Here is a 25,424-nt window from a genome sequence, read left to right as displayed (position 1 = left end):
TGCATGTCTTTGGACTGTGTGAGGAAGCCAGAGTATCCAGAGAGAACCCACAGAAACCTGGGGAGAACATGCCAACTCCACACAGAAAGGCCCCAGCCAGGTGGTAGAATCCAACTCAGGACCTGCTGATACTAATATATTGCGAAATAGTACCGAAGTTCACGTGTAGACTTGTTGTTATCCCATAACACTTTCAGCTATTGTACTTGTCCTTGCTGATATTTCTTTCAACAAGCTCCACCTTCTTTCTTAATGACTCACTTTCTCAACTGCTATGTGAAACAGTGAGCCTGGAGTACCTGAAAAGAATGCTCCCAAAGTACAGGTAGCACACCTGAGGACCTGAAGGTTCAAACCAGATATTCCCTTTAAAAAGAACTGTCTAACAATGCCTCATGAAAATAGGGCACATCCATACAAAAACATTGACAAAATATTTAACTACATATATTTAGTTTATTTGAGAAAATACATTTATGATGAAAATATCTCTTGCTGTCTATTACACTCTACATGTGTGACTGCAGTGACAATTAAATGACCTGAGTAGTGTGCAAAAAATATTTTTGCATTTTGCTCACCATATAGAGATCACTCGGGAAAGGCGAGTAGTGAGTAGCTTCCACTGCTGAATTTTCTTGTCTGTGTTTCTGGTGTAATGGTTTACACAATCATTTAATAAACAAAAGATTCACAGCAGGAGACACAAATCCCTTTGGGGTTGTGTAAGGAAAGGCATATGGTGTAAAAAACAAATAAAAGATGGGGAGTGGAGTTTCTTGTTGTGGTGACCTCATGTGAATATGGGAGCTGCTGAAAGTAGCTTGCTGTATTTTCTGTCTCCTGTGCCACACCCTTGCAGGAAACATTCAAAGAATGCCACTTGAATGTAAAGTGCATTCATGGGGAAACCTCAGCTTGCTTGCTTTACCCATATAGCATGCATGTCTGTTCTGGAGAGGGTCTCCTCCAATGGTTTCATCACTTTTATTTTGGTATCTTTTCTTTCTATGATGGTGATCCAAAACAAACTGGATTCCTCTATGAGCAATGAACATGGCTTGACCATTACTGGATGTGCCAAAAGCAGCAGTTGAAACAATGTTGTTGTCACAAAAGCCTTCTCTAGCCTAGTGCCTTATGACCCAAAACAGAGCACTATAAGAGCGAAATTAACTACAGTATTTCATTATGAGTTCCATATGTCTGCATCATGGTGTCATAACTGGTTACTATAGTCTGGGTCTATGTGGTGCCTCTCTGGTCTTATTTGCACTGAACCAGAGTCAAATATTAACTTCGGGCTAAGTCAAATACACAGACTTCTTTCTCTAAAGGTCACAGCAAAGCCACGAGCCCCTCTCAATACACGCTTTATTGCGGTGAACAAGTGAAAGAGAAAATAGCTGAATGGAATCTTGATGCCAGTATTTCTGGGACTCTGCTGGAGCTTTGTAGACTGAAAAGAGACTATATGATTAATACGAAATGATTTCTGAACATATGCCCTAATTTTTATGGCAACAAAAAGAAGAAGAATGGAGGTTGAGGAACCATAGTTAAGGAAACCATGCGTCCAGGAGCGGGTTATGGCGCATAGCAGTAAGTATGCTGCTTGTACTCGCAGAGAAGAGGAGGAGATAAAACGACAGTGAGACTCATAGTTACTTAGAGTGGTAACTAAAAGAGGGGAGGAGATATAATGAAACAAACACAGATAGGTTAAATTGTGTCTGCTGTTGCATGAATGAGGTAGATGGCTCGTCAGTCATCTCCGTTGTGTGCTCCTCCAGGACTTCTGCTGCTGCTGCTGCTGACAGGAATGATTTTTACCCACCGACCTGAAGTTCATGCAACATCACTGTCTTTGCAGTTCTGCAAAAAATGTGTTAGGGATGAACTGATGAATAGATTTAAAAAGCAGGTGAGGAAATGATTTCTGCATTTTATCAATCTACCAAAGTAACATTAAAACAATGTAAATGTGGGGATGCTGATAAGCAGTTTTTAAATGTACACATTTTAGGAGGCACAATTATAACATTTATTTATATATTTATTTTGAATTTTTATTGAAAGATCTTGACTCTTTTTGTTTAACAAAGTGAGTCATTTTCATGACTGCATGGATAATGTGCTGTTGTTGATGTACTCAGGTACTCAAGTGCAGCGTCTCAGAGAAGCTGCCCTCTTCAGTACGGCTATGTACCGCAATACGACCCGCAGAATGGAATAATAAAACTGTAAGTACAACCGAAGTATGTTTAGCAAAAACAGTTTGTCAACAAATATAAGAGTAGGCTACCAGACATCCTACTCTCAGTAAATGTATGCGTCAGTGGCCACTGACCAAGTCTCATTTTATTTTGTCTGCAAGTGTACAGTCTAACTTCAGTTATTTCTTACTTTTAAACTTTTTTTTCAGTTAGTTAACTGCAATAAGCTTCACCAAGAATACAGAAGACAATTAAACAAAGCAGCATTCTTGTCTTCTGTTCAAACAGCAATTTCTACTTTGTTAAAAAGTTCAGTAACAGCTTGTGTTTTTAAGGCTGTCTCAAGGGCTTAGAAGAGGTTTAGAAGAGATATAATGTAGTGGATCACAGTCAGTTGTGTCACATGCACAAAACTAGACAGAAAAAGTTCTGGCACATACTGCACAGACTTCCATGGAAGTAATATACTCCCACTACGTTGCACTCGCCAAAATCTGCTGCTATTCCGGTCTGACAGCATTGTCAGTGTTGTTACTGGTAACTATAATAGATTTTTACTGTATATACACTCTGCCCTGACTCTGCCCATAGATTTATAGATTATATATTTGAAAATCTGCAAAACAACGAGCAACGAAGTGACATGTTTAAGGACATCAAGCAGCAATTCTGTGAAGTGTGTATTTTAAGTTATAGTCTATCACTGGTAGGGATGGGTATTGATAAGATTTTCACGATTCCGATTCCATTTTCGATTCTGTTTAACGATTTGATTCTTTATCGATTCTCTTATTTTTTTTTTAAAAGAACACTAAGGTTGATTAGCTTAGAACTTTGTTTTATATCTTCTCTTTGAACAAGATAGAAATTTAGGAGTAACATGGCCTTACAAACCCAACAGTGAGATCTTAAGAGATCCACAGCCTACAGCTCTTCAATGGGGTGTCACAGGGTCCTCAGGAAAATAAATTGTAAATGTAAAATAATAAAATAAATATTCTTCTGTAGCAATAATAAAGTATAACATAAATTATTCAGTAGCAATTACACAAGAATATCCAGTAATGTCCCTGCCTACAATTAAACACATTCACTTACTGAAAATCATCTGCTGTGGCAAATGGGTTCAAGCCTTTTACCACAAACTTAGTCACTGCTCGGTGACATTCGTCTATCCTGGCCTGAGACGCTGCCGGTAGACTGCAGTGAGAACTGCCAGCATCTGAGCCAGCCAGACTCTGTCTGTCTCTCTCATCATGGTCACCTAAACGCACAGTAATGGCAGGTTTTGTAATAAGGCAGATCGCGCTAACATAATATGCACTATTAGTTGATTATTTACCTGCCATATTAACGGGAGAGGATGTGCAAACGTTACCGCTGCTGCTGGGTTGAGATTCACGAGTCCGGAGCGGAATTAAAAAACACGACATTCATTTAAGGTTATCACGTGTGTTAGGTTTGTAGCTTGAACCTATTCGCTGGAACGTTGAAGACAATATAATTACACTGCTAAGCAAGACACAAATAGGCAAAGTTCTTCATGTTACTCGTGCACGGGAGAGAACCAGACAGAGCGCCGTTCCTTCGCTTGACCCCAGTAGCTCTCGTCCGTTCTCCCATACACTGTCCTTTTATTGAGGTTACATGAATATGCATAAGTTCATTAACATATGACGTCTACATACACAAAGAGTACCTTGCCTGTGTGTGTGTGTGTGTGTGTGTGTGTGTGTGTGTGTGTGTGTGTGTGTGTGTGGACTGCTGATCAAAGGGTCAAACATCCTTGGTCAGGAAGAGGGTAGCCTCCCCCTCACCCTAGATGGTTCATCCTAGATAACACGGTGAGGAAGTCCTGCAGTTCATCTAAACAAAGAGCACTTAGACTAGAACAGACGCAACTACGTTAATCCTACCATAAAATAATAAGACACGGTATGACCTCTCATGCTCCCAAAGTGCTGTCTAATACACACAAAGTTTGCAGACTATCAAGGATCAAAACCTCTACCAATCTACAACTAATTACAAAACTCTAAGCATATATAAGTAAATATTTCTAAGCATAAATGACAATCAACAATACAAATCTAACATTTCCCCCCTTTTTGACCTTTATGCCTGAAAAGTTCCCAGTTATGCATACCTCATGTCTGACAGTTTCAATGTAAACATTTTTTTACTCAGCATATGTCAAATCACCCTAAATTACTGTAAAAGTTACACAGTTTAATAAATGTATTAGCAGTTACCCCATTCATTGAGCTCATCTCATGGCAAACTGCATCTTACGAGCAACCAAAGAAATTGTTAATTTAATAGTGAAACTAAAAAAGTAACATTTTCAAAAACATCTCAGCTTGGTAATGCTTCCTCCAGGTGTGCACATCACATGCCTCTCTGCAGAGTGGTTTGAGTTCTGCAGGGCGTCATGAATGTCTCTTCCAGTTGTTTCCATCGTTGTCCATAGGACCAGAGTCCAAATGTATGTAGAATAGACATTCAAACATACCAGTTGGTTTTGTTGTTTGTCAACATGGTTCTCAGCTATTTCCAAAGCTGCAGACCTCTCAGCACTCTAGTTTTATGGCCTCCCATTACCTCACTTCAGGCCTTCGTCCTGTGAGGGGGATATTTATGACTCCTTCATTGTCCTTCATTGTCCATACTCTGCAGAAAACACCTCTGTGGAAAGGGTGCAGGGTTGTCTTACTGCTATTATGATCCCAGCAGCCTTCAGAGTGTCATCGTATGCACAGTACAGTGGCACAGCGTTAGGTGATGTTCATAGGAAACTGCTGTTATCACCACCATAGCTTCTGGTTCCTGTGCTTTTCACAGAATCATGATGTCATCCTCGAACTCCTTCTACGCTGTCGATGGAGCTTGGCACGCTCCTCATCCCCTGAGTGTTTATGTTCCAACGCTGCTGAAGGTTTAAGGCAGAGCACGTCGTACACCTTAGTCGTCTTCCTCAGCGTCAATATTGAATCTTTCATTGTATTTAAAATCTTGCTGTGGGAAGTCTCCTCTTGATTTCCTGGAAGCTTAGTAGCACAGCTCTCTGTGTGATGTCTGCTGTGCTGAAGATGATCTCTGATCCTCCTGAAGCCTCTCTCCCATCTTGTGGACGATCCTCTCCTCTATTTTGCAGGCAGTTTCATGGTCCTTGCTGTGGCTCCAAGGTCTGATTTCATGATGGGCCCCAACCAGCTTGATCTTTGACCTCAACCACTGCCTGGCTGTCAGCTATGCCTGGAATGGTTCACGCTTCTCACTGGGTCTCTGAAGATTTCTCAGGAGATTACTGCTGCACCTGTATTTCCTTGCTAGGAAGACAAACTATTTGGAGAGTATGTCAACAATCATCAAACCACATTCTTTAGTTCAGTGAACTTCACTTATAGGCCATCAAAGCCTCATCTGAACATGGATGCACCACTTGCATAGGTTTAATATTTGTAAATAAAACGGCTAATCACACAAATCACTGCAACAATAATAGTAAACATTGTTTAATGTTAATCCTTGCACTCCACCTCTTGACGCATGGACATTCCCATGCGTCAACTCACCAAACCTGGATCCCTGTCTTAAAGAAAAAGATTAGCTAGATCATGTCCCAGGCAACATCAGGGCATCTCCTCTGGAGTAGCTCCGTAACCCTGCAATAAAAGATGTTAGCGTGTGTTGCATATTAAGTTTGCTTAACACCTGGCTCTCCCAGGAGCCTGCATACACACCATCACGGCCTGGAAAGCAAAATCTGGAAGTGAAATCAAACTTCATACCTGTAAACAATTGTATCATAAGAGTAATAAGCATTCAACATCAGCAAGACAAGTGTCATGTGCAGGTTTTCTCAAATCAGTAACTACAACTATTACCCTAATTCACCTCAGACATGGATTATCCCATGTACTCTGTTAACATTAATGTAATCAGTGACTTCTCTTAAGCAAAGTCACTCCACTCATATATTATTATTATGGGTTCAAAAGTGGCCAGCAAATGAGCCCATAATAAACTATTCCATAAATACCGTAATCTCTTATTTGTTTTACCCATGTCACTTGTCCGCTTCAGCTGAATCTACTACAGCATTCTCAAAGAAACAAACATTAGCAATACACATTGACTGTGGTCAGACGGAGGTCAGACACAGGTCAACGGGTTCCAGAGGTGCCATAAAAAGACCATAAAGTTAGCCATCTATAGCTGTGGAAAGAAGTAACACCAGTTCTCAACACAGGAAATTTCACACATGTTATTCACATTATCAAAGTAACCTTCACATTTTCCCATCAACACAATGCAACAGCATCACCACTCATAACCTGTAAACACAGTTTTCCTCACACATAAACCCAGAAATCCTGTAGTAGGAAAAAACATCAACCAGTTGTCCTGGTATAAATCGCATCATCAATTCACATGAAGAACTGGCATGCTGTAAGAAAAGAAAATGCAAATATTAGCGCTTGCGCAGGCGTATGCATACTTTGTCACAGTTATCTCTGTGAGCAACACAAGCCTATGAATAACACACCTGATAAATGCACAGACACAGAAAATGGCATTTAAAAGGTTAAATCATCATGCAACCTCGAGTGTTGCTGTCATCTTTCTGCTCCTGTAAAAGGAAACACATGGGTTCATCTGCACCTTTGTCAGGTGGGGGTTAACTTCACACAATCATGTTCAGTCAGTCAGTTATTTTAAAAGTCTTACTCATTCACTCAGTGGTTCCTTCTTTTGCTAATTGTGGAAATTATCATCGCATTCGTTTCCACGCTCAGCAAAACGACGTTATTTCAAAAAGAAAAATAATTTAGACTGGATTTCCTCGTTGAATCCTTTTTGGGGGGGACTCTCATTTCCTAATTGTCCCAAATAAGTGGCTTTCTCCTGAACCCATTTTAAATGTGGAGAAACTCACTTGCACAATTTTCTTGACGACGTGTAACGCTTTTAATTCCCGACTTGCAGATCTGCTCAAAGAAAAGAAATTCACAAGCAAAAATCAGTGCTTGTTCAAAAATGAAAAATAAAAAATAACAGAGATTATCAAACCAAACTCTCAGTGCACTGTGAAAGTATCAAAATAAAAAGGCCTTGTTAAGTCATGACACAAGCTCCTCATCTCAGGAGGGTAAATCATACCATTAGCATGGTTTATCATACCATCATACTAATCGGCAGGCTCAACTTCACAACAAAAGAAAAATCATCAGCTAGATTCACTCCAAACCAACCATCAGCTGCACAACACACAACATAACCCTAATGTCATATTAGCTATGAGTTTAATCACCCGGTCTGTGCTCTTCACTCATTTAAGCCACAGATCTATTTTATTCAATTTTTCCTTTTTCCCTTCATCATAAAACATGTGACATGCTGTCATGCACTTCACAAAACAGTCTGTTCTGACGTATTCAGAGTTGTGTATCTAAATACAGGATTCACTCGCACATCAAAACAGGAAACTCAGTGTTTTAGAGTCTCTACTCAACACACAACAAACTCCAACACATCTCATTCACTCGTGCTAGAATTCAATCACCTTTCATTAATCTAAAACCGATCAACTAATTTGCATATCAGCTATTAACCCACTAAGTTGACAGGACGACAGAAAAGCATGTTCAAAATAGTATCACAAAAGACAATTTCCCTCATACAGTAAATTACATGTGCTGCCTCAATCAAGCAGGAAGCTTCTCCCAATTTACCATTTTAACAACTAAATTTATTGTCTGATCACTGGTTGGTCAAACCAGGATCTTTTTTCCCACAAAAGTTAAACTGTTGTCCTGCAACCTGGAGAGTCAATTTTTTGCATTGGATAAATTCAGTATTTAATAACAAGTGTCTGCTAAATTGACACTATTTTAACACTGATGAAAGATAACAAGCTAATTTTCATTGCATGGGTTTGTGTTATTAGGCAGGTCTAATGCATGTCTGTGGAGCTGCATCTCCAGCAGAGCATGTTCTTAAAGCTGCCTTTCCTACACATTTCTCTGCTATTATTTAATCATTTCTTAACTAATGTGCTATGAGTCTTCATGAGTCATTTTGTGTTTGGAATTGTTAGTAGGGTTAATGCATGTTCTGCTTGTGTGTGTGTGATTTTGTATATGTTTCTATTTTCGCAATGTTTCAGACTCCGTCTCAATTTTCCAACTTAAGCAGTCAGTTTTCTTTTCCCCAGGTTTGCTAACCCAAATTTTGATTTCCCACATTAAATAATTCCTATGTGTTCTCACCTAGTCTTCTCACTCTGTTGTCCTCTCCCACTTCAACAGTCCCGGCAGTTCTCCTTCAGCTTTGTCCTGTCTAGTAGCTGAAGTGCTGCTGCTGCCTTCTTGGGCGACTTCTTAGCAGCTGCTGCCGGTTTCTTGGCTTTGGCCGCGGCGGGCGTCTTAGCTTTGGTCTCAGTAACCCTGTTCATCTTGAAGGATCCGGAGGCCCCGGTGCCCTTGGTCTGCACCAGAGTGCCCTTCGCCACCAGACTCTTGATGGCGGTCTTGACACGGGCCTTGTTCTTGTCCACATCGTAGCCTCCGGCAGCCAGAGCCTTCTTGAGAGCGGCCACGGCTTTCACAATCAGCTCGCCCACGCTGAGGCCGACCTTCTTGGGCTTGGAAGTCATCGTCTTCTTCTTCTTGGCCTGAACCTCGGCGCAGGGCGTGTTTATGATGGAGCCTTTCCCACCACAGCGCTGGCACGTTGAACGCATCATGAAGGGTCCATTTCTTTCATGTCAGCATGCTAGCTGCATGTGGCTTGCCCGAGTCACTCAGTCCTTTTTGAGCATTTCAACATGCTACCACCGCAGAACCTGGCCTCAGATCCAGCAAGCTTAGCGCGCTGATCTCCAAAAAAGTCCCGAAAGCCAGAAAGACGTCAAATAAGTGTCTCGTGCTGAGAACTCAAACAAAAACTATTCTTCACGCCACCATCTTGCTCGCCCTTCCGTGGAATTCATCCAATCAGACAGGAAGATGGGTTTGCTTTCTTCTTCTGCTGCTGTTTATCCACATTGCTGCTGCTTGTTGGGACTTTTTTGCTCAGGACTTGATGCTGTCTCTTTATCATGTTATTGCTTTGGAGCTGCATTCCTTGTCTTCAGGGAGGAGTGAGCTCGCTTGTGAGGTTGAGAAACACATGGCACTGTAAATAAGTCAGCCAGAAACTTGGCCTGCATGTTTCCAATGATGTTAAACTATAACTTTTTTCCGACTGTTGCATGTGGAAAATTGATTCAGGTCTGCTTTTCACCTGAAAGTGACAAACTAAAACATGTTCATTATTATCATCACTGCTTAATCAACACACATCTCTCTCTCTCTCTCTCTCTCTGTCTGTGTTTGTGTGAACAATCCTTTCTTAAAAGCAGAAAATGACATTGTAGTTGTTTTTCGGCTGATCAACACAAAACCTTTTTCCTATGATTATTTCTCTTCGTCTACAATGTAGTAATTTGTCTCTTTTTCACTCTTTTTTTTTTTTTCTTCACAATAGCTGGTGGTCTGCAAAATCACCGCTCTCACTCACAATCAGAGGCAATCACTTTTGCACAGTGCACAAAAACACTGTGATGTCAGACACATTCACACTCACTTTTTCATCTGCATAAATAAACCATATGGCTGGAGATATGTGCCATGGTGATCCATAAGCATGATCACCAGTTTATTTAATTATTTTTAATCCAACAAAACAAATAAACAAAAACATGATGCTGATGCTACACACACACACACACGAGTCAAGGTGCAGAAAAACTGCTCATGGAAACGCTGCACACTCTCTGTTTCCCTCTCTTTGAGTAGTTCTCAGACAGCTCTTGATCTGATAATGTGTAGCTTGCTCATCAGCTCAAAAAACAAAAACAAAACTGCAACGCGACATCACACAGTAGTTGCATGCTCTGCCCACAGTGGCAAAGTCTTACACTTACATATTCAACACAGCTTCTCCATCATGTATTTTTAGATGTTTCATACAGGGTTGAGCATATTAGTTGTTTTCACAGATGTGCTCTATATCTCAACAATGGCTCATAATAAGACGACAGTCTTCCACACAGGTCAAGTGCCTCTATGCACTTCATGAGTTTAAATATTTATCTATATCACTTCACCTCACATGTCATTGTACTGAATTTAAGCAACCACAAGCTTAATGTAGATTACTTTTAACAACTATCCACCTCAATTAAATCTATGGTCTGGCACACAGGCTGCTGTCGATCAGGGCAAGCTAAAGAATAAACATTGTGTCAGCAAGGGGTGGGGGGAAAGCCATTCACTAGAGCATATCTTAAGTGCTGCTGATGTGGGCTGGCCTTCTCCACAGCTCTCCAAGGCTGGTGTGTTTTCTGAAAACTTCTAACATTTGAATCTCTTCCATTTATAAGCCTGCGATTAACCGCACGGCTCAGGTCCGCGTGAAACCCGCGCGACCGCATTCGCGTGCACCCACGCAGCTGTGGAGCCTTCGCTCTCTCTCTTTTATACATAAATACTTTGTGCTGCCAGGAGCAAAGTCCAGCACAAACGTCTTTCTCCCTCTAACTCACTCTTGGTTGCTTAGAAACCCATGATAACAACAACAGTCGGTGTTACAGACCACGTGTTCTGCTCCGCACACACTCACACAACAACAACAACAACAAAAACGACGACGACGACAACAATGACAACAACACAAAATAGGCCTACTCCGGACTCACACCGGACCGCTCGGGACCCTAACCCAGTTGTGGGACGCTCACCCACTCGCGCGACAAAACCCAATGAAGGGACGCTCGGGACACACACCCAGGGCGATTTTAAAACCGGACACTCACCGGACGCTTGGGACCCTTGGGCGATTTAACCAAAACTTCTTTTTCGGGACACTAACCCAGTTATCGCTCCACAAAGCAGCGAACTTCTCAACACCTCACAAAATGGCGGAGACTGCACAACGACACGGTTATAGAGTCGGCCTCTTTAAACTTACTTGGCGTTGCTTAGCGTGTAATATCAGCCTGAATCCCGCCGATCGCCATTCATCGAGGAGAAAGACAGACAGCGAATCCACAGGAACTTCCTGGCTGACGTCAGTCTTTCAGCGTGCCTCCCCCCCCTCGGTGAACGCGATCCCAGGGATCCGGCATCGAAGGACCAATTAATGTTAGGTTTGTAGCTTGAACCTATTCGCTGGAACGTTGAAGACAATATAATTACACTGCTAAGCAAGACACAAATAGGCAAAGTTCTTCATGTTACTCGTGCACGGGAGAGAACCAGACAGAGCGCCGTTCCTTCGCTTGACCCCAGTAGCTCTCGTCCGTTCTCCCATACACTGTCCTTTTATTGAGGTTACATGAATATGCATAAGTTCATTAACATATGACGTCTACATACACAAAGAGTACCTTGCCTGTGTGTGTGTGTGTGTGTGTGTGTGTGTGTGTGTGTGTGTGTGGACTGCTGATCAAAGGGTCAAACATCCTTGGTCAGGAAGAGGGTAGCCTCCCCCTCACCCTAGATGGTTCATCCTAGATAACACGGTGAGGAAGTCCTGCAGTTCATCTAAACAAAGAGCACTTAGACTAGAACAGACGCAACTACGTTAATCCTACCATAAAATAATAAGACACGGTATGACCTCTCATGCTCCCAAAGTGCTGTCTAATACACACAAAGTTTGCAGACTATCAAGGATCAAAACCTCTACCAATCTACAACTAATTACAAAACTCTAAGCATATATAAGTAAATATTTCTAAGCATAAATGACAATCAACAATACAAATCTAACAACGTGTTTTGTGAGCAAATGCTTTTGCATATTCGTAGTGTTTCCTCCCTTAAATGAAATATCTACTTTGCAAGTATTGCAAGTTGCCCTGTTGGCATCCGTATAATCAGTATAATCAAACTTTTGAGCATTTGAGCCGCCATGTTTCCTGCCAGGTAAATGACGCTCCGCAACGTGGTGACATCATTCGGGGCGACTGGAATCGATAAGGGAATCGTTTGCAAAAATGGCAAACAATTCCAAGGAATTGAAACAGTGGGAACCGGTTCTCAACAAGAATCGGTTTTCGATACCCATCCCTAATCACTGGTCCTGTGCTATCAGCGAATGGCACTGTGCATTGTAAGACTAGCAGTACTGTAGCCCAACTGCATCAATAGGTAGGCACCTGGGAGGCCCAGTCATGTCTCCTTGCATAAGCCCCTGCAAACACTGCTAACAATAAGAATGCGGACGTGCTGACAATTTGTTCTAAACACAAAACACACCTGATTGTTGGAATTAATATTAGGTCTGCAGATATATTACTAAATATCAAAAGTGATTAAAAGTAAAATGCTTTAATAAAAAATCATTGAAAAAGCCAACAACAAACATTTTAATCATTTCTTATCAAATGAGATTCACTGAACTGCGATAACTTCACATCAGCTGTAAGACTGACTAAAATGTGCAGTTCAAAACTCTCGAAAGAGAAACAAAGGCCATAACAGCTAAGATAAATCTGATAAAGACTTTGGAAGGAAAGAATTTAGCATGACCCCGCTCAGACTGCCTGCTGCTGTTCGCCTATGAGTGAGAGGTATGGCATGGAAGAAGCATCTAAAAATAAACTTTGCATCATTCATGTTCATTTATTCATATCGTACATGGGGACATGATGATATGAATAATGAGTGAAATTCTACTGAACTTAATTCCTTTTCAAGTCCTGAATGAAATTCATCAGAAATGGACACAATCCAAAGTTCACATTGCCAACATTAAGATGCTGGCGTGCATGATGGTGCAGACAACTGTAGGCCTTTAGTAAACACATATTGCCCAATCTGAACTTCACTGTGGGAATGATAGGAAGTAATAACATGCATTAAGTGGACAGATAGACCTGAAAGAAGGTGGCACTGCAAATTTATAAGGCATGATATTTTTCCAGCATTACTGAAATGATTGTTTTAAGGATTTTTTCTGTTTAATATTTTGATTTGTAAAACTGAGGCTGCAACATTACAACTCAGGCTTCAAACGATCTTTCAGTTTGCTGATTCCAGTATAAGTTTCACATACAAAGCTTTACTATTTTCCCCTAAAAACAGGTCATCTGGATGTCAGCATATGTTGATATGCTCTATTTGTATTGTTGAACATTAATGGGACCACGATACCGTCACGTATGTTGGGATTGTAACCGATAGCAAAGTTGTAATCGTTTTTGTGTTTGTGTTTGTTTTTTTTTCAAGCTCCAGGAGAAGCATGCTGACGTACTGGCATCCCTCCAAATGTTACACGACGGTTTAGAGCAGGCTAAAACAAATCAGAGCTGCTTGGTTGACCTGCGTGCTATTGTCCGCAATTATCTGATACTTGTCAAAAATAACCTTCAGGTAATGCATCATAACACTACTTTTCCTAAATGTTGTGCAAATTTTTAAGGCGATAAAAGTCAAATAAGGACCTGCACCTTCTTGAATCTATGCCACAAAGAATTAAGGCAGGGAGGAGAAGGGCGTCCAACCTGGTACTAGTAAGGAACAAATGAAGTGGCCAGTGAGTGTAGGCTGTGTATATAGTTTGTTACAAATACGGAGAATTCAAACTACTTGACAACATATACCCTTGGAAAAGACAGAGAAAAAACAGGAATATTTAGAGAATGAGTACAAAGGGGACACCATGTAAAAAAATACTTGACTTCATCTAATTAATTGAAGAAACTCACTTGTTTCATGTAACACCTGAGGTGCCCTTGGTGTTGCTTTTATGATGAGACCCAATGAAACCATCTTTAATTTTTCAACATACTGCGTCTTATAGATGACACAAATTTTACATATAGATTTGGACACATGCATGCTATCAGCAGCCTTTATATAGAAATGTTTGTAGTTTTTCTGAAAAAAAAAAAGCCAATGAATGCTTAACTGAGTTCTTCTTACTTACAGAGTGGTCTGGTGACAGCGTCTCCTTCGGTAGTGCAGCACTGCTCAAATGAAACCACACTGAAAAAAGTGCTGGCTGGCTCCAAACAGCTACTCAAAGGAAAACTTGAGCTCTTTGCTAAGGAGTGTCCACAAGTTTCACTTAGTAAAAGGAAGGAATCTGATCCTGATCGAAGATGTGAATGAAGTACGCTGAGAGGACCCAGGAAGAAAAGACTGGGAGTTGGAACATTGTGACATTTGCATTGAATGGAAGGATGTTTAAAGGTAACAATCTGCGAGTGCTCTGAGTGCAAATGGAAGATGTAAACCTCATATGGAGGAAATGCTTCTGCAGAAAAGTTTCCAAAAGGCAACAAGAGCAGTTTTTAAAGACTCTAATTGTACAAGTGAAAGAGAAACCTACATCGGTGCATGGAGACAAGTGCTAGCATAAAGCCTAATAACATGCTCAACATCACCGTGATAACAAGCTGGAACTGACCAGGTATAATTTTTTATACACTGCTTTGCATTTGAAGAAGAACACACAGCTTACTAAGGCTGCCTTTAGTTCTGCAGATATTTAATCCTAAATCACAATAGTGGATAAATTGAAGTTTGGACCTCATGCTGGCATGAGAAAATGTTTAGGGATCACTGCAGTCAATATGCTCAGATCATCCAACTAAGTTGGGAAATGTGAGAGTGTACTCAAGTTTGGAGCCAAGCAACTGACACATCAACAGATTGCCATGCATGACTAATATTAAGACATTCCATTCACCTTGAATCACATGGATTTAAGTGAAGGAGCCGACAGTGACTGATAGTAGAGTTGATAGTGGTGGTGGCAGTGTGCTTTAGATCTAAAAGCCCACTGTTTGCCTTTACAAAGATATATTGCGCAACCAACTGTGCCAGGAAAATTCAAATTGGCTTTTAAGATGAGGAAATCTGACTAAAGTGCTATTTACTCTCCTGGCCCACAGATGAATCATGCAAGGGAATCTGTGTAATGACTAGCTACCTACAAATGAACAAAGTCTGTCTGTGTGCTCATACTTGTTATGGCAAAGTGCAACAGAAACTGTGACTGTAGCACCCTCTGTAGGTATGAGGTTGCATTAATCGTATTGTGTGTCAATATGCATCAGATATTGTTCATCACCGTCACCACCTGTGGATGGCTCCCAACTCTGTGTACTTGGCCTGGAGTGCAAGGAATTGATTAAGTTTATGAGAATTTTGTATTCTACAACAAAAGTGATCATAATGACTGCACTCATGTCTCATGTTAATAAATAACAGATGGATGTGTATGGATGCAGAGAGTATGTGGTATTCTGCCTTATTTCTATATATTCTGCACAAAATGTATGTATGTGTTTGCTTATTTAAAACATGTAAAAGTGCTGCTCAGTTTATATATATATATATGTATACGCTAGCCAATTATTGCTGAATGATTGCAGTGCCCATCAAAGACTTTGCTAGAGACACTCTGTTTTTTGTTATTTATTTATTGTGGAGGACTTTGGACTGTCTGTGGCAGCAGTTGGACCACTCTGTATTATGTGGATCGCTTTAATTATTGATATTAAATGAACTTTTAAAACATAAAAAAGCTATAAAATGTAATAGCTTTTTAAAAAAAATTATATTTTAAAATTACAGTGTAAAAATTTTGAAGGAGCATGACTGATCTGTGTTCATCAATGTTCAGTGTGCCTTCGGCAATTTCAAAAAATAATAAAGTATATAATAATAACAATAAGCCTGCATTTAGTATGTTTTCTGTCATAATTTCAAGTTTAGAATGGTAACTTTGCATTGTAACATTGTAAGACCTTGAAGGTATCCAGGTTCACAAGCGTAATAACTGGCTAACCTGATGCAGCAGGTGGCCGGAAAAATGGACTGCTGTGATTGGCCAACCCGGTCATATGACCAAAGGCAACAGGCAGGCACCAAGGGGCGCTGGAAAATCAGAAAATCAAGACGCTGCACTGATTGAAAACACAGGACAAAACCGGAAGTTGTGCACATTGCCTACAAAATAAAACATTTGTATAGTCGTCTGTGCTGGCATTAAAAAAAAAATCATGTTGGTCTTCATATGACACGCACACATATGAAAACCACACGGTAGCTCTTCATACACCTGCCTGCCGTTTGCATCCGGGGTAGTTAGGCATAATTACATTACGTTCTCATTACGTTCCCTGTGTTCTACTGTGGCAGTTTTAACCGGAAATCACCGCTATTAAGACAAAATGACATTCCCGTGTCACATGACATTCTTCTATATAGTTGTATGAGATGTTACGATACAACAGTCGCTTGATGTGGCATTTAACAGAATTATAACGCTATAGGAAAGGCCTACTCGTTTTAAAATGTAGGTTTAACACGCATTTGTATTTTAGTTTTTTTTATTATTAACATAACCACTGCTTTGCTATGTAGGTAGGTAAAGTTGATTCTTTTTGATGAGGACTCGCCACTGATACACTTGCTTCGGTTTTTGAAACGGTTGGAATACGCTCATTTGTACGCTCGAAGATATTCCACGAACCGGGCAGACTTGAAAATTTAACTCTGGTGTCTGATCGCTCAAATTTATCCGGGACACTTTTTTTTAATGAAGTTTTGAAATCTAGTCCGGGAGCAGGTTTCACCATGACAGAGCGGACTCCTCTCCTCCACTACCGCCTCTCTACCAGCGTCAATGAATCCGAGCTGCGGTCACAGGCGGGCCGGCAGGCCCCGGTTCATAACCCGGGCAGCCAAGGGCGGAGGGCTGCCCAGCAGAAGCAACAGAAGAAACTCTCCACCTTCTTCGGTGTAGTCATCCCTACCTTGCTATCGATGTTCAGCGTGGTAGTCTTTCTCAGAATAGGTGAGTGCTCATTTAGACGGACGTGCGCTAATCACCTGTTTGGTAAGAGCGATGCCAAACTCTTTAGAGATTTTTAAAGTTGTGCACTTTTCAGCAAAGTTGAGGGTGTATGTCTCGACTGTGACCCCCCCCCCCATTTTTTTTTAAACTTTCACGTTAAATCCCGTTATGTTCCGTTACTTGTCACTGTCACATGTCACTTCCGTGACATTCCGGCTTTGCAGTACAGGTGTGACAGCATATGTCCATTACCTGTATGCACGGCATTCATTCATTGATATCACGAGGAGGAACATCTATAGCTTTTTTAAATATTCAAACCCCAAACTGTCTCACATAGTTTTTCATATAACCTGCCTCTGTGGATGAATGACGTAAGAGAGATTTTCCCACCTCACTGATGTACAGCCTTTGCTTATTTGCTAAAAAGAGCTTTAGATAGCCAGGAATTTAATGTTATACAAAAGTGAGTAGATGTAAAAATTTCCCTCAGTGTTGTTAAATGAGGGAAGGTGTAACTGAGTGTTCTGCTCCGATTAAAATCCTACAGGTTGTACTTGTTTGTGGACCAGTTGAGACGATGAATTTCTCTCTATATATCCATGAATCTACCAAAGAATTGTGCCCTTACAGTTAAGACTAGATTCTAGTGAAGATCACAGTGGGCTACAAATCTATTTAGCCCTTAGTCACGAGAGGAAAAACTATTGGTACTAGGGAGAAGGACTCCCCCCCCCCCCCCCCCCCCTTTTAAGCAGAGAGGATGCAAAAGAAGGTGAAATGGTCTCCAAATATTAAACGACAGATAACATCTGCGGTCAATCTCATCGGAGGTATGCTAACACCTCCTACCATACTCAATAATGCTAAAACAACATATTTGACAAATATAAAAAATAGACTATACTATATTAAGTAAGGAGCACTCTGAGGTCATCCACTGTTTACCTTGCTATGAAAATAAGCAGATATTTATAATTTAATGCACTTTCCCCTATTTCTGTGTTTAAAGCATTAAAAGAGGTCACATCTAACTTCACCTTCTCTTTTCTCTCATCACAACCCCTCATATCTGGGCATTGCTGCTTGTGTTAGTTGTTTTCCCCACCCCACCACCACTACTGTCCCCCTCCCTCAGTCTCGTGAGACGTCAGCTGCTGTGCAGTGAGGATTCCTAAAACACACACACACACAGGGAAAACACAGTGTTGTGTCTGTTTTCAGACTCCTTGCACAGGAACTGTTAGGGGTTTCATTGTGGATGTGAAATTACTATTTTATCAGTCTTGACAACTGGCGCAGATAAGGATGAAGACTTTGACTAAAATATGCCCTACTGACAAGATAATAGTGACAAGAAAGTAAAGCTGCATTCATTAACCGTGCCTGCTGCATTCTTAAAGAGATTGTAGGTCTGGTCCTTGGAGATCATGTGAGATCCACAGCAGTAGTGGTCACAGTGTATGAAACCATGGTGCTTTTAATGCCTCTCAAAGGTTACAGCAGAAACTAGTGATAATGTGGTAAATGTGTGTCTAGCATGGTGTAAAGTGAGCTTAATATCCTGTCCCAAATGTATTTAGATGCACATTCATTCGCTTTTGAATATCAGAAATTTTAGTTATACTTATTGTTGTGTAAAAACTCGGAATTTCTTTCTGTCAGGAACCATTCCAACCACAGATGCTATTGTGAGAAGTGGGAATTTTCTTCCAACATGTGATTCCAGTTTCGCTTTCACTGAGGTTGGAATGTTTTGATGAGTCATTTTTTAAGCCGAAGACAGAGCTGCTTTCATTTTTCATTTCCTGAAGGAGTTTTGCAGATGTGTTCATCATACAGTTGAAGCAAGCATGAATTTGTTTCTGCAGTACAAAAGGCCATTTTCATGATGGTTCCGCTGCTTGTTTGGGGGAATTATCATGTTACTCTAAATTGCTCACATTTTCGATACCACATTTGGTGGTGTCACCAGTGCAACACCACATAGGTAACTTCTGCTTTCAGACAGTTGAGCACAGGATTAGTGGCTCAGTGAGGGAAGTTCATGTTTAAAAGTATTTTTCAAAGATGGTTCACTTCTTACTGGGGTTCATCTCCAAGCAAAGAGAATTTTGTCTACTGGCTTTACAAAAGACAAAAAAATAAATAAAACTGAAGTCTTTGTTTTTTATAGTCTGGGTAATATTTCTCAGTGTCACTCCCTACCTTGGATGACTGATAACTGACCCAAAGCAACACATTAGGAATATGAGCCACACCTCGATTTCAACCAGCAAGTCAAGAGTTTAGGTCAGACTTTCTATGTACAGATTACAGATGTTACCAACATCTGAACAATTCTCGACAGTTACTTAAGTACGTATCTGCGCCCTCATTTCTTCCCACATTGAGTATTTAAACTCACTGTGTTGCCTGCGTATAGCTGCACACAGCTGAAAGGGTACTTACTTTCACTGGCTTCCTGTTTGCTGCAGAATTCAACTTAAGGTTTTATTAATTACTTTGAAATCACTACATGGTATGGTTCTGCCTGATATTGCAGAATTTTTATACCCTTATGCCACCCCCACCCATACAGACTGACTTTTGTATGAATTTTTTAAAAAACTTTTCATCTTGCCCTCATTAATTTATCTGTTTTTTCCTTGCATGCTCGTAATTTATGGGTTTTCTGATTCAGGTGCCGCAGGGTAAATTAAACCATGTCTGAGAAAGAGATCCTAGATTTTTCTAGGTCTCTATTGTTTCTAGTGCTTCATCTCACCATGTTTGTGCTTTCTGACTAGGACTTGCAGTGGGACAGGCTGGGCTCTACCAGGCTATTGCCATGTATGTTGTGGCCTACATCATCATCTGTATGACCGTGCTGTCTGTCTGCGCCATCTCCACCAATGGAGCCCTTGATGCCGGGGGAGCTTATTGTATCCTCTTAAAACACACACACACACAGAAACGCCATCTGCATACGACTGTAACAGTGCCAGTGGTGCAGGCACTAAAAGAACAAAAACTAGTTAAACAAATATAATCTGTATGTTGGTGCAGTTCAAGACTTGTCAGTGACATTGAATGGACCTAGGGTTGGCGATTATTTGTACTAAAGACACCTTTAAAGTATCATGTTTATTTTGGGTCCTGACCAATAGAACCATTATAGCCACATTTATGCTAAAATGTGTAAATAAGCCAGGATTACATTTTAAGTATTTTTGCTTGAAGGTAACTGTGAAAGAATAACACTATGGATTTTGGTTCATTTGTAGTATCTGGGCAACTTAATAAAGCCTTCTAGCAATTTTGCTTTTCCAATTCCAATTCGGATTTTCTCTCATTTTATTTGTGCCATGACCCTAGATGAGGCACTGACTTGGCAGGAGGAAACTTGGGAGGATCCAGCCTTCCAACCATGACCATGTCCACGGTTCTAAATGGTGCATTTCCAAGATTATTCAAAATTCCTCTTAGCCTAGCTTCAACAACTCTTTCCTACATCTTCATAGCATGGCTTATCAACTTTATACTGCAGCTGCTACAGCTCTGCCCTTCACCTGTTCACCCTACATATCTGTATATCTCCATTTCTCAGGCATTCTCTCACTTTCCTCGATTGTGTGAAACAACCTGGTAAAAAGTCCACTGCCCTCTCTCCTAAACATTTCCATACCTGCACAGCTATGTTATCTGAACCACCTGCCTTTCCACTTTTCATCCTCTTCATAGCAGCCCTTACAACTCCTAACTAATCCTCTGCACTTCCTAATTCATCTTTTTTCCATCCATCCTCTTCTCTCTCTCTATTTCTTGGTTCATCAGCTCCTCAGAGTACTCCTTCCATCTTCTCAATGCACACTTTTCACTTGTTGAAATTCCCTCTGTCCTTAATCACTAACGCATATCCTTTTCAGATTAGTCTCTGTCTGTCTAGCCAATTGATGCAAGTCTTTTGATCTTATCTTGGTGTCACTATAAATTCACCGTAAGCCTTTTCCTTTGTCTTTGCCGCTTCTTGCCTTTGCTGTATATCTAGCCTCCCAGTATTCCTGTCTACTTTCTTTTTACGGCTGTTTGTTTAAATGTTGTTAGAAGTGGGTGTTAACCCACATGGAAAAGATATATATAAATCTTATAAAGTTTGTATCTGTCTTGTGTGAAACTTGTATGAAAAGCATATGAGAGTGAAAACAGATATAAGATCCCTTGAAAAATTATATAATGAAACTTGTATGTTTTGGATACTTACTAAAACAATGTATGAAAGTAATGAGAAAGTGGCCACTTTCATGAGTAATCACATATAAGTTTTTACTATTTCTTTTCCATATGGGAACAGCCAGTATGCCTCGGTTTAAAAGGAACACAATCCACTTACCAGCACTCCCAAAACTCACTAACTGGTCTTTGGACAGCTTGCTACCTATTTTTCCCAGCTTGAAGTCTTTATGCTAAGCTAAGCTAATATAAACCAAAAAAACTACAAGGGAGGTAATGATATTGCCCGAAACTATTAGACTACTATCCGTAGAGAAATGCACATACATGTGAATGAATGAAACAAGTGTGCTTTGCCTTAATGGCACTCAGACATGATCAGCCGAGCATTGGGACCAGAGTTTGGTGGCAGCATCGGCATCATGTTCTTCCTGGCTAATGTGTGCGGCAGTGCTCTGATGGTGCTCGGTCTGGTTGAAGCCATCTTGTCCACATTTGGAGTCCCTGAAGGTAACTTTCACTTTCATAGTTTGTCTCATTAGCATAATTGTGTACTTTTGTTTGAAAAACTCACATCAGGTTGGGAGTGGTGTATTTAAGCTTTCTTAACATTATTAAAATGGGTCTCTCATTTCATCCTTCTAGCTGGGAATGTAGCCACTTCTCACTACCAGGTTCTTCCATCTGGCTACTGGTGGTCTCTGCTTTATGGCACTGGGATTGCCCTACTGTGCCTGCTGGTGTGCCTGGTGGGAGCCCACATTTATGCCAAAACCACCTTCCTCATCTTTGTGATTGTTATTGTTGTCCTGATCACTGTCTTCATCAGCTTCTTCGCCGTGCACCCTCAATCTATCACGCTTCCTGACCTGAAGCCCAATGCGACGGGCCCCGCCACAGCCAATTTTACAGGCTTCAAGTTGGAGACACTGCTTGGGAACGTATGGGGTAAGTTAGAGGACTGCTGGGTCAAAAAGTATAAAAAAAATTATACCACCATGTTGGTATGAGCAATAAGTGTCTTTTATGCTCTTCTGTATGTTTACTGCTTGTGTACATTGTGCATAATACCCCTACACTCCCTATAAAAGAATTAGCCACCATGATGTCAAATATTGGTTGGCCCATTGTGAAGCCTTAAACTTTTTGGTAAATTTAGCTACTCGTCAGTCACTGGGTAAGCTCACCCAGCGATTGTTATCCTTTTTACCACAAAAAGACCACGATGTCCTATTTAGAAAAACTTGAAACTACGGACTGAAGCCATCAATTCATCAGAACACTGCTTCCAGTAGATATCTTTCAGTTTTTAGTCATAACGTTATGTGCACATTGCTCAAGAGTTGTCTGCCATAGTGAACGTTTCCCTAGCCCCGGTTGTTTGGAGATGTTTTCCCTGAATAGAAAAATTCACTAGCTACTAGCCAAAAGTAAAATTTCAGTAAAAGGTTCACCTTCGGCGCCGGTTTAGCTCACTGGAGTCAGTGGTTGTCAGCTGGTCGCAGACCACTCTATTGGACTCTGTGTGTGGAAGAACTCTGGCTTTATTGACTTGATCCTATGTCACTATAGAACTTCGTCTTGGCCTCACTTTGATATCCTGAAGATATCTACATACATCTTTTACAGTCTATGAAAGAAAGCTCAAACAAGCCAGAGTGCTATATATAAGATTTAATAATAACCAGCTCAGCTCTGGATGACGTAAAGTGGTCTTTGAACTGTGCAAGGGACAAAGGTGAATAGCAGGAGGTGTGGACAGAACTGATTAGCATTAAAGATACATTCATTACATAATAATTACTTACTCAGACAGAATCAAAGGGTTTGCCTGATTTAGCCCACAAAGCATTTTAGCAATTTACCTTGGAGAGCTCTAACAAATTTTTCTTTATTTTTTTCATAGATTTACTATTATAACGGTGGTTTTCTTTCCAATATTGCCATTGTTGATTGCCAAATTTCAAATATCAAGGTCGGACCCAAAATACTTCAGAATGCTCAGTTTCAGACTGTTCTTTCTACACTTGGATGTGCATCGTGTCAGAGACAGTGCATCCCTAATAGGGTTATATTTTAGATATACAGAGGTGGCTGTGAGCACGGACACTCAGGAACCTGCTCTTCAGATCATTTGTTTGTAATAACCAGCTAACTGGAACAAATAACTAGTTAGCGCTAGTGCAAATATTATTTTCTGCAGATATTAGAAGTATTCAAATGGTAACAGACTTGTGTTAGCACAATGTTACCTTGATGACTCATTTCTTACTACCTGAGCCCTTTCATCAGGAACAGCCACCCTTCTCATTGCTATATTTAATTTTACTGTCACTTCCTGTAGTCAGAACTAGCCTTCTGATTAGCTAATCAGAAGGCTAGACCGTCCAATTTCACGCCTTTAAACTTTAAAGGCGTGTTTGTGTGTGTGTTTATACAATTGCTATTATGTTTGCACTTTATGTGTAATGTTACTGACTGCAAAGATCAGTAAGCTGTGTGTATTTTTTATTTATTAGTTTTATTTATTTAATATTATTTTTTAATTGAATGACTGTCTAGTAGTTCACAGATGTCGAAAAACTGAGTGTGGTAAAGCCACTGATTTTTTTTATGTATATTTCTGCAATCTGCACATTGTACTGACTTTCATTTTAATGTTTACACCAGGGTTCCTTGTCAGCACTTTATGTTTGTAAGCTAAAAATAAACTATTGTGTATGTTCAAATATACTGTTGTGATTGAAGAAGTTAAATAAAAATGTCAGTCATCAATTCATGCATAACCTCATGTCATCATAACAGAGGTCTGTCTTCCAGGAAAGAAGAGTTTAAAATTAATGTAATATAGTATTGGCCATACTATATGATGTATTGCTTGTCTTTGTTTAATAATACAGAAGACAAAGACCTTAAAAAATAATCGCATATCGCATCGCAATCGCAATATTGGGGCAAAAAATCGCAATTAGATTATTTTCCATAATCGTTCAGCCCTAATAGAAAGTGAAGTCTATTAGGTGACCTCAAGCGACTATGGGCAAAATAACTGCTGATGACGCGATGTGCGCAGGTCCAATGGGCAAGTGAAGAGACTACCAATCAGAGTGAAGAAAACAGTTGACGTATTACTTGTTAGTAAATACATTAGGGGGTAACCTAGGCAGCTGAAGCCTTGCATGTCCGCAAGAGACCTACTGGCAGCTTCAAAGCGATGCATAATCAGCAAATTGCTTCCACTGTGTATTCGGCTTAAGTGATTTTTTTTTCTTCTTTTTTTTTCTTCATTCCAAAATCTCGGAAAATGAAATGCAGCATGTTAACAAGTGAGCTTCATACATGCTGGTCGGCAGGTTTTGTTACCTTTGGACTGATTTGACTCTATTCCCTGCAATCTCAGCCAAACATGTGAAGGTGTAAACACCAACCAGCGGAAGTCGCTGTTGTGGAGAAAATGGTGTCATTCTTCTGACAGTGGCTGCTTTCCTAAAAGCACATTAATTTTTTTTTTTCTTCATTTTACTGCTGACTGAAAAGGAAAGCTTCGTAATTAGAGGTTATACATGTGTCCAGGATCTTAATATTCACAGAAGCCAAACCAAGCGCTGCTCTGTGTTTGCACTGCCTTACTGTAAAGCACATGATTTGTGAGCTAATTGCTCTAACTCAGGCATGCACACGTGGCAGCTATTAAACACACATCTTTGGATAATCCCTGTTTTCAGTATGAGGACGCACATGCACGCACACACACACATGCACAAATGCTTGTAAAATAAAAGGTTGTGCTAGGATTTGACTGAAAATTGTTCTGCAGCAAAACATTTGACTTTTTATTCCATCAGTGACAACATCAGTACTGAGCTTTTATTTGTTGTGTACCTCCCTGAAAAGGGACCCTGTCATGCTCATTTCCAAGCGGCAAGGTTTTATTTATGGAGCCTACTATAGTGGCTTTGCGTGCCTCACAGTTCAAAATAGTGCATCACTTTCTTATCCTGGGCCTTGGTTCAGCAGCTCAGTTGATTGCCTCCTTTCTGCTTAAGACCTTTACACACCAAACATGTTAAATCTGTGCAAATAATTTGTGCATTAGAAATATTTTTTGGACTTGCCTATTAATGCAGCCATTCACAC

At 40.4% G+C, this 25,424-nt stretch overlaps 2 protein-coding genes and 1 pseudogene across 2 annotated transcripts in view; 2 read left to right on the top strand and 1 right to left on the bottom strand.

Annotated features, from left to right (window-relative positions):
- Positions 1 to 1,358: 1,358 nt before the first annotated feature.
- On the top strand, positions 1,359 to 15,558 carry LOC146618302 (uncharacterized). The gene is made up of 5 exons (XM_085371220.1): positions 1,359 to 1,602; positions 1,794 to 1,924; positions 2,157 to 2,243; positions 13,496 to 13,639; positions 14,198 to 15,558. The coding sequence occupies exons 1-5, from the start codon at positions 1,590 to 1,592 to the stop codon at positions 14,378 to 14,380; spliced, it is 558 nt and encodes a 185-aa protein (XP_085227346.1). The 5' UTR covers positions 1,359 to 1,589; the 3' UTR covers positions 14,381 to 15,558.
- LOC146618303 (histone H1 pseudogene) lies at positions 7,173 to 8,964 on the bottom strand (annotated as a pseudogene).
- Positions 15,559 to 16,532: 974 nt separating the features above from the next.
- Positions 16,533 to 25,424, top strand: part of LOC146618301 (solute carrier family 12 member 9) — an 83,032-nt gene continuing 74,140 nt past the window's right edge. Inside the window, exons 1-4 of the mRNA XM_085370775.1 lie at positions 16,533 to 17,075; positions 19,865 to 19,999; positions 21,660 to 21,797; positions 21,933 to 22,235. Of these exons, the coding sequence (XP_085226901.1) occupies positions 16,856 to 17,075; positions 19,865 to 19,999; positions 21,660 to 21,797; positions 21,933 to 22,235 (796 nt within the window). The 5' untranslated portion in view covers positions 16,533 to 16,855. The remainder of the gene's footprint in view (positions 17,076 to 19,864; positions 20,000 to 21,659; positions 21,798 to 21,932; positions 22,236 to 25,424) is intronic.

The sequence above is a fragment of the Diplotaxodon limnothrissa genome, linkage group LG14 (assembly GCF_057381915.1).
Source record: "Diplotaxodon limnothrissa isolate DT_005_m linkage group LG14, D_limnothrissa_male_GT1.1, whole genome shotgun sequence".
Classification (NCBI taxonomy): Eukaryota; Metazoa; Chordata; class Actinopteri; order Cichliformes; family Cichlidae; genus Diplotaxodon; species Diplotaxodon limnothrissa.
Note: the sequence above shows the minus strand (reverse complement) of the source record. Positions and strands in the feature narration are given on the sequence as shown.